Here is a 17,413-nt window from a genome sequence, read left to right as displayed (position 1 = left end):
TTTCCAAAGTAACAGACCAAGATCTGCTAAGTTAAAAAGCGGATGACTGCATTTACACACCAATCTATGCATTCAATTAACCCATAGTGATACAGGACTCTGAAAAATTTACCAGTATGAATATCCTTTATGCAATTTATAATACTGATTTTTGTATATTTTCATTACTTTTAACCAAAATTATCCATAGTAAAAAGTATAGTTAATATTTAGGGGCACTCTACTACAGTCTCGGGTAGTCATCTAAGAACTGTACATATGTTACCTCACTTAATCTTCGGAACAACCTATGATACAGATATTATCATTACCCCAATTCCACAGCTGAGGAAACAGATACAGAGAGATAAGTCACTTTCCCAGTGAGAATAGCTAGTAAGCGGCAGAGCTAAGGTTCAGTTAGAGGCTAGCTCTAGACCCCACACTCTAAATGCGTATTTCCATGTGCTTACCTGCTCAGGTTTATGTTGCTGCACGGTGTTATAGATATAACTCAAGCCGGCTCTAGTTAAAACATAAGAAGCTTGCTCATTGATAAGTGTGTCCAAATGTGCTTCAATCTAAAAGAAAACCCAGCAGAAAGAAAATATTTTAAAAGAGGAATAAGACTGCGGAGAGTACAAGTAGACCACTCTGGAGTCAGCTCTTCATCACGGACTTGCTCCTTGCAGCGGCCATGAGTTCCAGACCATGAGGCACACGGGCCACTTCTGTGACAAAATCTTTTCCTTCCCCCAAAGAGGAAGTCCTCCTACAAAAGGGAGAGAAAGTCTCGTTTTAAAAATGAGAACTGAAAGGATTTCAGTACTAGCCACTAGTCAAACAAATTGAGTCTCTTGTTAGCTCTTTTAAAAGATGGCAATAAACAAAACACAAACAAACAAACAGGAAACATTAAAAGGTAACAATATAAAATACTTAGGAAGACTTCTGGGAAGATGAAGGCCTGATGTTCCTGACCTCCACATACCCCTACCTTCCCAACTTACTGGACTGACTCAACCAATCAAATGTGCTGTATGGAGACACCTGGAGGCAACAGGTTTCTCCCGGGGAGAAAGCAGGTTTCTACCAGGGGGGAGTTGAGAACCCAGCAGAAGGTTGGCCAAAGATTTCCGGTTTAGGAACTGTCCACGAAGACTTGACTAGCAGATGTGAGTTGTATGTGCTCACCTGCTTTGTGTTATCCTCGGGGAAACCATCTAATGCTAATGGGGGCAGAATCCACAGAAGTGGACTACCCTGATGGGCTGAAGTATCCCTTAGTGGGAAGAAGTCTTCTGCCCCTTACTTTTACCAGTACATGCCTGAGAGTTTGGAGATCTTCCTTCTTCTCCTGACCAGTAAGTTCCCTCAGCTTTGCCAGTCTGTTTGCCGGGGCACAGTAACGCTACCCATTGTGCTGTTACCATCTGAATGCTTCTGTTGTCCGAGTAACTCCAGTTTGCTGCTGAGGCCCTCCCCCTAAAAAACTTCCAACTAACTTAAAAAAGGGGAGTATGTTCTAAGAGAAAGCCCATCTGAATGATTAGAAGGAGTAACTTTTCCGGAGGCAACCCTATTAAAAGATGCAGAGTACTTTATTTTTTTCTCTTAAGTAAATGTCCAAGAAAGTACAATTAGAGGCCTTAGACACTAGACTTACTGGAAATCAAAAAAACAAAAACAAAAACAAAAACAAACAAAAACACCAAGATGTGCAAATATAAACATTTAATGAAAGAGCTAAGAATCAAATTAGCATCTGAAGAAGAATGGAAGAAAAGTAACATAGTAACATCAAAGAAAGATTAAATAAAGAGATATGAAAAGATATTAAAAGAGAGATTCTGGAGATAAAACCAATAAAGGCAGAAACTTCAGAATATAAAATATAAAATTTTTATAATTATATAATTATAAAATATAAAATATAAAAAATAGAAAACAGAAAATTCAGAATATACAAAGAAAAGTGATAATTAATTAGGTAATAGAAAACTATATTGAGCAAAATAAAGGGTTGAATCTTCAGACTGAAATGGCTCTGCAAAATCCAAATGGGGAAAGAGACATACCAAAAAATACCCTGAGGAACTAACTATCTGAACTCAAAGGAAAATCCTTACGAGCTTCCAGATGGACAGAGTAAGTTACCACAAAGAAAAGAGAATCAGACTAGCCTGGACTCCTTACTTGAAACACTGGAAGAAGGTAAGTCAGAGTAGAAGAAAATTAATAGACCATTGATAGAAAAGGTATGAAAAACCAAAAATTGTTTATGCAACAAGATAAAATTTCTTTGGAGGGCCTAAATAAACCATGCCTTCCAGTACCCACATCATTGTACAATCCTCTCTCAGAGCTCTGGGCTGGCCCATGCAGCTAGCACTGGCCAATAGCCTATAACCAAGCATGAAGTTAAGTGCAGGCTTCATAAGCACTTACACACTGGGGCTTGTCCCCTTGGAAAGCAAAACATGACCAGGGAATATTTAAGGAACACAGGAAACTGGTGATAAAACAGACTCATGAACACCTGATATACCTGAACAGCTTGAGAAAAGATTTAGACAAATGGCAGGGTTTAGGGATTGAATCAGTGATAAATACAGTAAAAACCAATGAATTTTTTTAAAAAGAGATTTCTAAAAATTTTTTGAGAGTGAGAAGGGCAAAGGGAGAGGGAGAGAGAGAGAGACGGGGGGGGGGGGGGAAGAGAGAGAAAGAGAGAGAATCTTAAGCAGGCTCCATGCTCAGCATGGAGCCCAACACGGGGCTCGATCCCACGACCCTGGGATCATGACCTGAGCCAACATCAAGAGTCAAATGCTCAACTGACTGAGCCACCCAGGTGCTCCTTAAAAAAAGAATTGTATTAATTCCACAAAAAACAGTTATTTAAGAAAGGAAAATTAATCATACCTCATTATATTTCTTTTAAAAGAAGGAATTAGAAATTAGAAAATATCACAAGTTTAGACTTATCAAACTCATGCTTTAGAAAACCCCCAAAGTTCACAAATAAATTACTATAGCCACTGCTATATTACTTATATACTTGTAATAACACAGAACAGTCAGCATTTTTTCTTCAAAACATTATATATACCAAAAGTCACTATTTCAAAATCAGAAGCCAAGTATCTGGTAAATTTTATAAATGGCTTAGCCACTTTACAAACTCTTTTATGATACTATTTGGTTTATAGGACTAGAGTCATTGGTATAACAAATTGTAATGTTTTGCCTAACACTGGTTTACACATAGATAAAAATATATCTGTCCTCTGTAACACCTTCTGCACTAGCTAGCAAGCTTGGAAAATATAGCATATTATTCACAGTTCAGCAACTGAAATCTGCATACAGAATTGCTGTTCCAATCAATAAGAAAAGCTTCATTCTATCATCACATACTATGGTTTGAATAAAATATCATACTCATTACATATTCTGGCTTCCCAAAACAAAACTGAAACACCAAGTATGTGTGCGCGTTGTGTGAGTGTGTGTGTGTGTGTGTGTGTGTGTGTGTGTGTGTGTTTCCATCAGACTATACCCAAGAATTTATTGAAATTAGGTCACCGAAATTGGACTAAAGCCAGTAACTGAGATCAGATGAAAAAAGGCTCTGTCACAGTGAGCGGGCATCTTATGACAAAGTTTACCTGAAACTGGAGCATTTCTAGTCGTCTGTCAGTGAACTCAAACAGAGCTAGTGTTGTCTTCATCATATAGAGTGAATTGACCATGAAAGTGGCCATGTCAGCTGTGCCTAAATTGCTGGCAGATACGGTACACATCTGGAGGAGAGGATCTAAGACACACGATAAAACCTATAAGTGAAAAATAAAATAAAATCTATTTTTTATTCCCAATCAGTGGTACAGGCCTGGGTTAATAGTACTTCAGAAAGAATGACAAACTAATTGGAAGGGGAGCACCTTATACGATTAAACGGTATAGTAATCATAATGTTTTTTACAATGGGCATCACTGAATAAAGTACTTTTTAAAGAGAGATGATCTAATACGTGAAACAAAAAATCTATGAGAGGGACTGTTACAATGCACGGGTTATAAAATGCCAGAATTTCAACAGAATGTATAACAGAGGAGCAATAAATAATCATTAAAAATGATTTACAACATACTTGCACAAAGTCAGCTTGACGGGCATCTAACGGTACAACTGAAGAATCGTGAGATGCCAAAACTTCACGCAACAATGCGAGTGTCTGATTTAATGCAGAACTTGGTCCAAGATCAGGTGGTGGGAGTTCAACCTGAAATAAAGGGTGGCTTCATCCACTGCTTACATTTTCCACTAAATTTTAATGTATAAATAAATACAATTCACAGTAAAACAATACATGTAAAAGATGTAAAGATTTGGCCAGCATTACAAAATCTAGAATTGATCCATAGCTGATACTAATAAGCATAAAGTGACACCAAAGGTTTTTGTTGTATTATCACAGAATTAATATATTCTTCTCACAATTAGAAATAAAGAATTTATACTTCTAAAATTCGAAAGTTACAAGAAAACTCAGTAGTCTTTAATGTAGAATTATATTTTTATGCAGATTTGAAATGGCCTACTGTTTTGGGTTTTTGGTTTTTTTTTTTTTTTTAGCCCAAGTCATTAGAAAAAGGCAATCTAGAAACCAACACTCCCCCAACGATAATATAGTTGAGAATCATCATCCACCCTCAGGCCCAAATCTCAGAAATGTGGCTCAATATGCATAGGTTTGGGGACTAGGAATCCATCTTTCAATAAGCATCACAGGTGATATTTAGATCAGTCTATGGGCTACACACTTCACAGAAACACAGTGCCCACTCTTCTACACGGTGTAACACTGCCACTGAAATCTTTAGCACTGAAGTTAAAGATTAGTTTCACACTTTAGATTACCAATCACTAGTTGTGTGGTCCTGGGTAAGTTCTTTAACTTCTCAGAATTTCAGAGGGATTCTTTAAGGATTAGTGGGATTGTTGCATATAAACTATTGGGTACTATAAACTGGAAGGTATGCCCAGTTCATTCTCTCTACTTGCCGGCATCATGATATCCAAGAAGATGTGCTGGTGAATTTTTGTTGAGTACTTATAATAACATAGTCAGATCTTATCTAAAAAATATGAGGGGCGCCTGGGTGGCGCAGTCGGTTAAGCGTCCAACTTCAGCCAGGTCACGATCTCGCGGTCCGTGAGTTCGAGCCCCGCGTCGGGCTCTGGGCTGATGGCTCGGAGCCTGGAGCCTGTTTCCGATTCTGTGTCTCCCTCTCTCTCTGCCCCTCCCCCGTTCATGCTCTGTCTCTCTCTGTCCCAAAAATAAATAAAAAACGTTGATAAAAAATATGATACTCAGAAGTCTATGTAAGAGACTATAACCTTGTGTCAGACAGAAAAGTATAAGAATTTTTAAATATCTGGATTTATATGAAGAATGTTTTATATAGAAAAGTTAATACATAAGTGACAGCAGCAGGAATATCAAAGTATGGACCTCTGAAAATCTTCCCTCTTTCATAAAACAACAAAACCAAAAAATTATAAGACATGCAAAGAAACAAAAATATATGGTCCATGCACAGAAAAAATAGTCAATGGGAACTTCCCCTGAGGAAGCCTGGACACTGAAGTTACTACACAAAAAATCTGAATTGACTATTGTATTTTATTTTAAAGTTTATTTACTTATTTTGAGAGAGAGAGAGAGAGAGAGAGAGAGAGAGGGAGAAAGCACAGCAGGTAAGGGGCAGAGAGAAGGAGAGACAGAATCCCAAGCTTGTGGGACTCAAACCTACAAACCGTGAGATCATGACCCGAGCTGAGATCAAGAGTCAGATGCCCAACCAACTGAGCCACTCAGCACCTCAAAATTGGCTATTTTAAGAAAGGGAACCAGGTTAATGAACTAAAGGGAAGTATGAGAACAATATTTACAAAGAAATAAAAATGATAAAAAGAAATAACTGAATAGAAATTTTGTAGTTGAAAGTAACTAAAATGAAAAATTCACTCTAGGGATTCGATAGCACATCTGAGTAGGCAGAATAAGTAATCAGTGAACTTGAAGATAGGTCAATTAAAATTATCCAGTTTGAGGGACAGAAAGAAAAACAAATGAAAGAAAATTCACAGAGCCTCAGAGACCTATGGAACACCATCAACATTAAGTACAATGTGGTTCTCTTAGAAGGAGAGAGGAGTGCAGAAAAAATATTTGAAGAGTTAATGACAAAGAATTCACAAATGTGATTAAAACAAAACATTAATCTAAGCATCTAAGAAGCTCACAAACTCCACAAGGAATAAACTTACACAGTTTCACACTAAGACACATCACACAAACTGTCCAAAGACAAAGAGAATCTGGAAGCAGTAAGAGAAGTAACTGATTATGACAAAGGATTCTCATAAGATTAACAGCTGATTTCTCATCAGAAAACATGGAGGCCGGAAGGCGCTGGATGGCATATTCAAGGGCTGCAAGAAAGACCGTCAAGATAGAATTCTGTACTCAGTAAAACTACTCTTCAAGAATGAAGGAAAACAAAGATTCTTCACCAGTAAGCCTGTTCCACAAGAAATATGGGGAATCCTGGGGTGCCTGTGTGGCTTAGTCGGTCGAGTGTCCAACTTCGGCTCAGGTCATGATCTTGCAGTTTGTGAGTTGAAGCCCCGCGTCGGGGGAGGGGGGTATAAATAAAGTATAAAAATTCCTTTATTTAGAAATAACATTAGTTAGCCATCATTACCATCAGTTTAACAACATTCTGGATATCTTTTTAAATTGGGTGAATGAATAGAAAATACTTTTATAAAGATGGCTTCATATTCTGGAGTTTTTCTTAATTCAGTTTGAATTTAACAGAAAAAAAGGAAGCAAAACTGAAGGAGGTGTGAAACTTGAAATATTTGCCATGAGAGATACTTTTTATTTAATTTTGTCAATCTTGGTTTCATGTATTTTGGGGTTCTATTGTTAGATGCACACGTTTATAATTGTCAGGTCTTCTTGATAATAAAGATTATAAAATGTGTTTGTTTCTAGTGGTGTTTGTCTTTAAAGTTTATTTTATCTGAAATTAGCATAACTACTCTAGCTCTTGGTTTTTGCTTGCAAAGTCTGTCATTTCCCATCCTTTCACTTTCAACCTCTTTGTGTATTTAAACCTTTCTGTTTTTGTTTTTTTAATGTTTATGCATGTATTCTGAGAGAGAGAGCAAGCACCTGCAGCATGAGTAGAGGAGAGGCAGGGGGGAGGGGTGGGGGAGAGAATCCCAAACAGGTTCTGCACTGTCAGAGCAAAGCCCAGTGTGGGGCTTGAATTCACAGACCATGAGATCATGACCTGAGCTGAAATCAAGAGTCAGATGCTCAACTGACTGAGCCACCCAGGTGCCCCTAAACCTTTTGTTTCTTGAAGATAGCATATGGGTAGTTGGATCTTTTTTTTTTTTTTTTTAAAGGTCCATCTGCCAGTCTCTGCTTTTTGGATGGCATGTTTAATCCTTTCACATTTAATTGATGATAAAGTAGAATTTGTGTCCGCTGTTTTGTTATTCTTATGTCTTAACTGTTTTTCTTCCTCTGTCCCTCTGTTACTGCCTTCTTTTGTGTTAGTATTTTCCAGTATGCTCCTTTAATTCCCTTACTGTTTATTTACATATACGTGTGTGAGTGTGTGTGTGGTGTTTGTTAGTTTCTTAGTGGTGTCCTGGGAATTATAATTAAACATCTTAATTTATAACAGTATACTTCAGGTTAATGCCAACTTACTTTCAATAGCACACAAAAGCTTTACTCTTATGTAGACCAGGTCTCCTCTTCCTTTACACTACTATAGTTACAAATTGTATCTTTCTATGTTGTGGACTCATTAACACAGAATTATAATTATTGCTTCATGCCGTTGTCTTTTGAATCAGGGGGAAAAAGGGAATTACAAATGGAAAATACATTAATACTTTCTTTGCCTATATCAGAACCTTTAGTGGTGTTATTTCTTCATGTGAATTCGAGTTACTGTCCAGTGTCTCTGTATTTTAGTCTGAAGGAGTCCCCATATTTCTTTCTTTTAAAAAAAAATTTTTTTTAATGTTTATCTTGAGAGAGATGGAGAGAAAGCACGATCAGGGGAGGGGCAGAGAGAGAGGGAGACACAGAATCCGAAGCAGGCTCCAGGCTCTGAGCCGTCAGCAGCACAGAGCCCGACACAGGGCTCGAACTCACGAACCGTGAGATCATGACAGACGCTCAACTGACTGAGCCACCCAGGCGCCCCTGTTTTCAGTTTTTAAGAGTTTCTTATGGTTTGGCTCCCTCCCTCTCTAACTTTTTTTTTTTCCTCCTTCCCCTCCCCCAGGGTCTTCCGTTAAGTTTCTCAGGATCCACATAAGAGTGAAAACATGGTATCTGTCTTTCTCTGTATGATTTATTTCACTTAGCATAACACTCTCTAGTTCCATCCACGTTGCTACAAAAGGCCGTATTTCATTCTTTCTCATTGCCAAGTAGTATTCCATTGTGCATAAAAACCACAATTTCTTTATCCATTCATCAGTTGATGGACATGTAGGCTCTTTCCATAATTTGGCCATTATTGAAAGTGCTGCTATAAACATTGGAGTACATGTGCTCCTATGCATCAGCACTCCTGTATCCCTTGGGTAAATTCCTAGCAGTGCTATTGCTGGGTCATAGGGTAGATCTATTTTGAATGTTTTGAGGAACCTCCACACTGTTTTCTAGAGCAGCTGCGCCAGTTTGCATTCCCACCAACAGTGCAAGAGGGTTCCTGTTTCTCCGCATCCTCTCCAGCATCTATAGTCTTCTGATTTGTTCATTTTAGCCACTCTGACTGGTGTGAGATGATATCTCTGTGTGGTTTTGATTTGTACACTAATAATGAAGCAACAGAAAGACAAATAAAGAAATTGATCCCATTCACAATTGCACCAAGAATCATAAAATACCTAGGAATAAACCTAACCAAAGATGCAAAAGATCTGCATGCTGAAAACTATAGAAAGCTTATGAAGGAAATTGAAGAAGATATAGAGAAATGGAAAAACATTCCATGCACATGGATTGGAAGAATAAGTATTGTTAAAATGTCAATACTACCCAAAGCTATCTGCACATTCAATGCAATCCCAGTCAAAGTTGCACCATCATTCTTCTCGAAGCTAGAACAAGCAATCCTAAAATTTGTATGGAACCACAAAAGACCCCGAATAGCCAAAGTAATTTTGAAGAAGACCAAAGCAGGAGGCTTCACAATCCCAGACTTTAGCCTCTCCTACAAAGCTGTAATAATCAAGACAGCATGATGTTGGCACAAAAACAGACACTTAGACCAATGCAATAGAGACTCCAGGATTGGACCCACAGAAGTATGGCCAACTAATCTTTGACAAAGCAGGAAAGAATATCCAATGGAAAAAAGACAGTCTCTTTAACAAATGGTGCTGGGAGAACTGGACAGTAACATGCAGAAGAATGAAACTAGAACACTTTCTTACACCATTCACAAAAATAAACTCAAAATGGATGAAGGACCTGAACGTGAGACAGGAAACCATCAAAACCCTAGAGAGGAAAGCAGGGAAAAACCTCTCTGACCTCAGCCGCAGCAATTTCTTACTTGACGCATCTCCAAAGGAAAGGGAATTAAAAGCAAAAAAGAACTATTGGGACCTCATGAAGATAAAAAGCTTCTGCACTGCAAAAGAAACAATCAACAAAACTAAAAGGCAACCGACGGAATGGGAAAAGATATTTGCAAATGACATACCGGACAAAGGGCTAGTATCCAAAATCTATAAAGAACTCACCAAGCTCCACACCCGAAAAACAAATAATCCAGTGAAGAAATGGGCAGAAAACATGAATAGACACTTCTCTAAAGAAGACATGCAGATGGCCAACAAGCACATGAAAAGATGCTCAACGTCACTCCTCATCAGGGAAATAAAAATTTCATTTTTCAATCGCCAAACAGAAGGCTAGTGACAGAAATTTCATGCACCAATAGGAGATAGCTGAAGAGAACCTTTTTTGATCCCCTTGAATTAAGGTCTGTAATAGCTGCACAAATTCAAACCAAACTCATGCCTTAGTTAGAGCCAATGACAAATGATACAAGTACTACTTGAACTCACTTCATTTAACAAACCGACCTTCTATGAAGTGCTTTTACACATACCAGATTAGCCCTGGGTCAGAATTATGCTTCAAAAGCAAATGAAAACTGTGGAGGTTGTCAGATAAATAAAATCTATAATTTTATAGTAATGTAGTAAAAATAATGGAAAGAAACTCTAAAGTAGAATAGTATCTAATTAACATCCTCCTATCACTTCAACTTAATTTCATCCAAGTGAAATGGATTTCTAATGGTTAAGTGTTATACGGGACAGCGTGGTACTGGTACACGGACAGACAAATAAACCAATGGGAGGAGAATAAACATTCACAAAACAAATCCACGCATATATGGTCTCGCGATTTCTGACAGTTTCCACTGCAATTCAGTGGGAAAGGATTACCTTTATAAGAAATGGTGCTTGATGTACTAGATATTCATATGGGAAAAAAATTAACCTTGACCACTACCTCATCGCATAGTTAAAAATTAATCTGAGATGGATCAAAGACCTAAATGTGGAAGCTAAAGAAACCAAGCTTCTTAGAAAAAAACATGTAAGAATAACTTCATAACCTAAGGGCAGGAAGAGATTAGATAAATAAAAGTCAGGATACAGAACAAAATTAAAGTGAAGAAATTCTGTTCATCAAAATACTCCACTAAGAGAGTGAAAAGACACGTTAAATTCAGAGAAAATATTTGTAATGCTTCCTTTTATCCAGAACACATTTAAAAAAAAAAAATCTTACGAATCAGTAAGAAAAATACAGATAACCCAATAGAAAACTGGGTAACAGACTTCAAAAGACACTTCACAGAGAGTATATCCAGCAACCAATAAACATATGAAAAACTGTTCAACATCTTTATAGTCTTCAGGAAAGTGCAAATCACAAATGAAATACCACCACATAATTTCCACAATGGCTGAAACCGAAAAGATCAGCACTATCAAGTACTGGAGAGGATGTGGAACAAACGAAATTCTCACACGTTTCTGGTGGACTAAACTGGTACACAGGCTTTAAAAGATGCCTGGTGGTATCTACTAACATTATCAATCCCATCACCCAGACATTCCATTCCTGTGTATACACACGAGAGAAATGAAAACTTACATCCATCAAAAGACATGTACAAGAATATTCACTGGATCCTTATTTACAGTACCTAAGAACTGGAAACAATCCAGTGTCCATCAATACACTGTGGTGCATTTCTACAACTGAATTATTACACAATAACTGAAAAATAACTACTGCAGACAACATGGGTGAATCTTACAGATACGTTAAATTGAAAGGAGTCAGATCCAAAAAAGTTGGAAAAAGCATGTATCTATTTATGTGAATTTGAATAGCACACAAAAATAGGAAATAAAAGTCAGATAATGGTTTGCCTTGGGGGGACTGAGTAAAGGCATAAAGAAGCCTTCTGAGATGCTGGAAATGTTTGATGTCTTGATCTGGGTGGAGATTAATGAGCATACAGAAATACAAAAATTCAACTAACTATATACTTAAGATTTGTGTACTGTCAGTTACATCGCCACTTAAAAAAAAGTTCTTTTGATCTTTTTGTTTATATTTTATAAGCACTGAGAATCAACAATGGATTATAAAAGTATCCAAAATTCATAAACAACATGGCCATTAATAATTAATGTACAAAAGAGCTTTATGAAAGACATGTAAGTTTTATGTACATTTTCCAATTGATAAAGTTGAACTATAAAAATCTCACATTTAAAAACGTTTAGTCTACTGAAAATTTCATATTCCACATATTAGAACGTCTCTTTTTTTAACTTTTTTTATTGGCTTTTTTTTTTTTTTTTTTTAATTTACATCCAAGTTACTCAGCATATAGTGCAATAATGATTTCAGGAGTAGAATCCAGTGATTCATCCCCCACATATAACACCCAGTGCTCATCCCAAGTGTCTTCCTTAATGCCCCTTGTCCATTTAGCCATCCCCCCACCCACAACCCCTCCAGCAACCCTCGGTTTGTTCTCTATGTTTAAGAGCCTCTTATGGTTTGTCTCCCTCCCTGTTTTTATATTGTTTTTGCTTCCCTTCCCTTATGTAGAACCTCTCTTTTTAAAAAATGTATACCGCTAGAAACTAAACAGAGTTGTACTTTCTGTGACTGTTTATTATGACACTTTTCGTCCCTTTTATAGGTAGATGCTCCTTTTTCTTTTTTTTTTTTTTTAAAGTTTATTTATTTGGAGACAGAGCGTGCACAAGCAGGGGAAGGGCAGAGGAAGAGTGAGAGAGAGAATGCCAAGCAGGCCCCATGCTGTCAGGGTGGAGCCCAATGACGCCCGGCTTGATCTCACAAATTGTGAGATCACGGCCTGAGCTGAAAACCAAGAGTCAGACATTTAACCGACTGAGACACCCAGGCGCCCCTCTGATTTTTTTCAAAGAAAATGAAAAGGCTGCACCATACAAATTACAAAAACTGTTAAGCCTTTATTCCACTGTCAACTTTAGTTTTACTTTTTCAAATATCTTCCATTTAAAGTCCTCTAATTTTCTGTTCTGTAGCTTCTTAGAAGACAACTCACCCATCTACTTTCAAAAATAAAAAAACCAACCAAAAAAAAAAAAACAACCCTCCTATTTTTAAACTGACTTCTTCATTTTATATATAGACTCCTTTTGCTCTATCTGCATGCATATATGTTCTAGCAACTGACAATACATAGAACTAAGGTGTTTTTTAAAACCACTTTATTGAGAGGTATGATTGACATAACAAACAGCTGTACTTACTTAACGTATATAATTTGGTGAGTTTGGAGATACACATACACCCGTGAAACCATCACCAAATTCGATGCCATAAAACATATCCATCACCTCCAAAAATTCCCTCTTGTCCTACGTATTTACTTATGGAATTAAAGTTCTTAAGTCGATAAAAATATCCAAGATAAATCTTAAAATGCAAACTAACATTTGTTTGAGATAACTTCAAATAATTACAACTTTTTATTTAACATAATTTTATTTAAAATTTAAAAAGCATTTTAGCTGAGAATACTGTTTCTGTTTTTCCTGGCAGAACAATCTGTAAGGAATAATGTAAAACTCAAACTCTTCATGTAGGACAGCATTTCTCAAACTTTAACATGCGTATGGATGATCAGGGAACCTTCAAATGCATATTCGGATTCAGTAGGTCTAGGCAAGCCTAAGATTTTTGAACATCTAAGAAGCTCAGAAGTGATGGCTAAGCTTCTGGTCCATTTACTACATTTCGAACAGTAAAAGAAGATTCCAAACACAAACTAAATACTAGAATTGAAGTCACAATTTAAAGGACCATTTAGTTTAGTTTAGTTTTGTTTTGTTTTTCCAGAGGCCTGAGTAAATTAACCCTGACTACTATTAATTTTATTTGGGTTTCACTTATGACACATGTTAAATTAGAATTATAACACCACTATAGTGAAAAGAATTTTAGCCAACGCCTGTCTAGCTTAAATTGATATGGCACCGTGTATTTTGCAGCACAGATACACATAAACGGTTCCTGACTTATGATGGTTCAACTTAGAATTTTTTGACTTTACAACCGTGTGAAAGCAATACGCATTCAATAGAAACTGTATTTCAAATTCTGAATTTTGAATTTTTCCCCGGGCTATCACCAGGCAGTGCACTTCTCTCCTGTGACGCGGGGCAGAAGCAGCAAGCAGTGGCTCCCAGTCAGCCAGGCGGTCACAAGAGTAAACAACTGATGACCACTCTGTGAGCACACAACCAGTTTCTGTCTCACTTTCGGTACGATATTCAAGAGATTACATGACATACTCCATGCTTTAATTATGAAATAGGTTTTGTATTAGATGATGCTGCCCAACTGCAGGCTAATGTAAGTGTTCTGAGCACGTTTAAGATTAGGTTAGGCTAAGCTATGATGTAGGTTAGGTGTATTAAATGCATTCTCAGCTTAGGATATTTTTGGGACACAACCCCGTCGTAAGTCGAGGAAGACTGAATTCCCTTTAGACATTGCTGGCTTTGCAGTTACGAAAGTTTCAAGAGAGGTGATAAGGAGGGAGCGCACACACTTGGATACTCTCAAGTGCTGCAAACTGCTTTGTTAGGGAAAAGATACAACTGTCAATAAAATGATGTCCTTGAATGTATTTTTTATAGCGAATAAAGAATTAGTTTCCAAATATGTCTTTTTAAAAGCACAGAAGGAATCATATAAAGAGAGTTCATTTCTGGCAACACCTTTATTTTAAAGGCTACTCTTCCTAATAATTTTACCATATACTTAAAATTTTATTTTATTTATTTATTTATTTTACTTACTTAAAATTTTATTAATAAAAATTTCCACTTGGGTGCTTTGCTAATGAAGACCATTCTGAGTAAGTGTTGTTTTCCTTATAAGGGTAGAATCTTTTTAAAAGAAGTGAATGATTTACAAGATGCAGAATAAGAAAAAAATATGATTAATATAAAATATGGAACAGTAAAATTTAATGAAAGGAGGATAATTCTTGAAAGAACCCTGACATGGTTGCAGATGTAAGCAACATGCAAGCTATAAACAGCATCATATTCCCATCTTGATTAATGTTAAAATATCCCTAAATATAGCCCAATTCATATCTGAGAAAAACATTTCAGGGCATAATTACTGATAATGACAACAGTAACCAATAATAGTCAAAACCCATCCACTGCTATAAACTCACATAACTTGCACTTAAAATATTCAAATTACAATTAATTCCCCCCCCCCATTTATACCCTATATTGTTCTAGGTTTTAATTGAAAGATGCCATCCTCTTTATCCATTTTATTTTCTTATTTTCTTGCAACTTCTATTTTAACTTTACTAGAGACATAAAATATATAAGAACCTAGTAGTCTGAGTAAAAATAGAATAAATGGATAAACATTTGGGAAAAATAAGGAAACCCTTCCTTCTCAGCATGGACAAAAATAAACTTCAGTTAGATTAAAAATTGATGTAAAAATGAAACCATAAAAACACCTAAGAACATGCATCTAAATAACTTTATTAAATAATCTAATATTGTCCCACTGACAGATGCTATCATATATTAAATTCTAACTATATTTTCTGGTTGTGGGGAAGTTTTCAAGCATCACATACTCCCAAAGGGAACCCCCCCCCGACCCCGCAAAGAAAAAACCACCACTACCAACAACAACAAAAACTTCAGATTTTAGTATGTAAAAACCAGAAGTAATGTGTCAGAAAATACTATAGGCAAATGTAAAAGGCCAACAATGACCTGGAGAAAATATTTCTAATAAAAATGACAGTTAATATGCCTAATGTATAAAGAATATCAGAAAATAATAAGACAAAACCCAGTAGGAAAATGGCAAAGGACATGAACAAGCAACTCATAAACAGCCAATAAACATATTTTCAATGTTCATTCTCACTAGAATCACTGAACCTCCCCCCCCCCAAAAAAAAGATGCCACTTTTTGCTCATACAGCGAAAGGGCAAAGGTATTTTACAACGCCTATTATCCAATGTTAGCAAAGGCTGGCAATCTAAGTAGGAGCAAGCATAGATTTGAGAAAATGGGTGACAGGTAAACAGGAATGGCTGCTTAAGCATATGTACGACTGCCATTATGGCGGGCTTCGCTAAGGTTGGAGATGGTGAGTTTTGGTAAATCCAGTCTGCATGTCTACATGATTTTCTTCAGGAGTGCTCAGCAGTCAGTATACAAAAGAGAAACTGACAAGCTTAATTCAAGGTGTTCTTGCAAAGTAAGCATGGCACAATGAAAAGGGTGCAAAAGATAATAAGTTAGCACAAAATGAAGAGAACTAGTTATTCACCGAACTAATAAGTCCCATGAGATCTGGCATATAGGGATATTACTCTTTCCTTTCTTCCTTATTATGTAACCATTTTAACCATTAGTGTATGTGTGTGTGTGGCCAATACTAAGTGCTCACTACAACTGATATGACAAATATACAAAGGATCATAAGAGGTACTATGTACAACTATATACCAACAAACTGGACAACCCAGAAGGAATGCAACCTGCCAAAACTGAAACAAAATCTGAATAGACCAACTGCTAGTAAGGAGATGAAATCAGTTTAAAACAATTTTAAAGAAAGCCCAGGACTAGATGGCTTCACTGTTATATTTCACCAAGCATTTAAAGAATTCACATCAGTCTTTCTCAAACTCTTCCAAAAAATCAGTTGAAATGTCTCCTTTTTTGTTTATAGTTTTGATTTGGGTCTTCTATTTTGCTTGGTTAGTCTAGCTAATAGTTTGTCAATTTTGTTCATCTTTACAAAGAACCAACTCTTAGTTTAGTTAATCCTTTCTATTATTTTCCTGTTCTGTATTTCATCTACTTCTGCTCTAACCTTTATTATCTCTTTCCTTCTGTTAACTTTGGGCTCAGTTTGTTCTTTCTATCGTTCCCTAAGGTGTACAGGAAGGTTACTTGGGCTTTCGCTTGCTTCTTAACGTAAGTGTTTATTGCTATGAACTTCCCTCTTAGAACTGGTTTTGCTGTATCCCATTACTTCTGGTATATAGTATTTCCATTTTCATTTGTCTCAAGAAACTTTTTTATTTCCCTTTTAATTTCTTCTTGGATCCCTTGGTTGATCAGGAGTGTGTTGTTCAATTTCCATGTTAAATTTTCCAGTTTTCCTCTTGTTACTGATTTCAGTTTCATATCATTGTGGTCAGGGAAGATAGCTGATATAGTTTAAGTCTCTGAATTTGCTAAGATTTCTTTTGTAGCTTATTTCTATCCTAGAAAATGTTCCATGTGTGCTATTTATCTTTTGCCTATTTTTGTATCAGACTATTTTGTTGTTGAGTTTTGAAAGTCCTCATATATTCTATGTGTTCCAAATAGTGACAATGTTGTGAGGCTTTTGTCCTAAGAATTTTATAATTCTAGGCCTACCTTTAACTCTTTGATCTTATTTGAGTTAATTTTTGTATATGGTGTTAGATAAGGGTCTAACTTCATTTTTTGCATGTGATTATCCAGTTTTCACAACACCGTGTTAAAAAAAGACTGTCCTTTCCCCATAGAATGGTCTTGGCATCCTTGCCAAAAATCTTTTGACCATAAAAGCAAGGGTTTATTCCTGGGTTCTCTATTCTATTTCATTGCGCTCTGTATCTGCCTTTATGTTAATACTACATTGTTTTCATTACTGTTGCTTTGTATTAAGTTCTGAAATTAGGAAATGTGAATCC

At 36.5% G+C, this 17,413-nt stretch overlaps 1 protein-coding gene across 4 annotated transcripts in view; it reads right to left on the bottom strand.

The window, feature by feature from the left end:
* The window catches only part of COG6 (component of oligomeric golgi complex 6), a 129,498-nt gene that overhangs the window by 67,160 nt on the left and 44,925 nt on the right, over nt 1-17,413 (bottom strand). For all 4 annotated transcript variants that reach the window (XM_053214691.1, XM_053214697.1, XM_053214695.1 and 1 more), the window contains exons 14-16: nt 4,137-4,268; nt 3,651-3,818; nt 453-560 (exon numbers count right to left, since the gene is read on the bottom strand). In XM_053214691.1, the coding sequence (XP_053070666.1) occupies nt 453-560; nt 3,651-3,818; nt 4,137-4,268 (408 nt within the window). The remainder of the gene's footprint in view (nt 1-452; nt 561-3,650; nt 3,819-4,136; nt 4,269-17,413) is intronic.

Source organism: Acinonyx jubatus, chromosome A1 (genome assembly GCF_027475565.1).
Source record: "Acinonyx jubatus isolate Ajub_Pintada_27869175 chromosome A1, VMU_Ajub_asm_v1.0, whole genome shotgun sequence".
In the NCBI taxonomy this organism is placed as follows: domain Eukaryota; kingdom Metazoa; phylum Chordata; class Mammalia; order Carnivora; family Felidae; genus Acinonyx; species Acinonyx jubatus.
The sequence above is the reverse complement of the archived record's forward strand: the minus strand, read 5'-3'. Positions and strand labels throughout refer to the sequence as shown.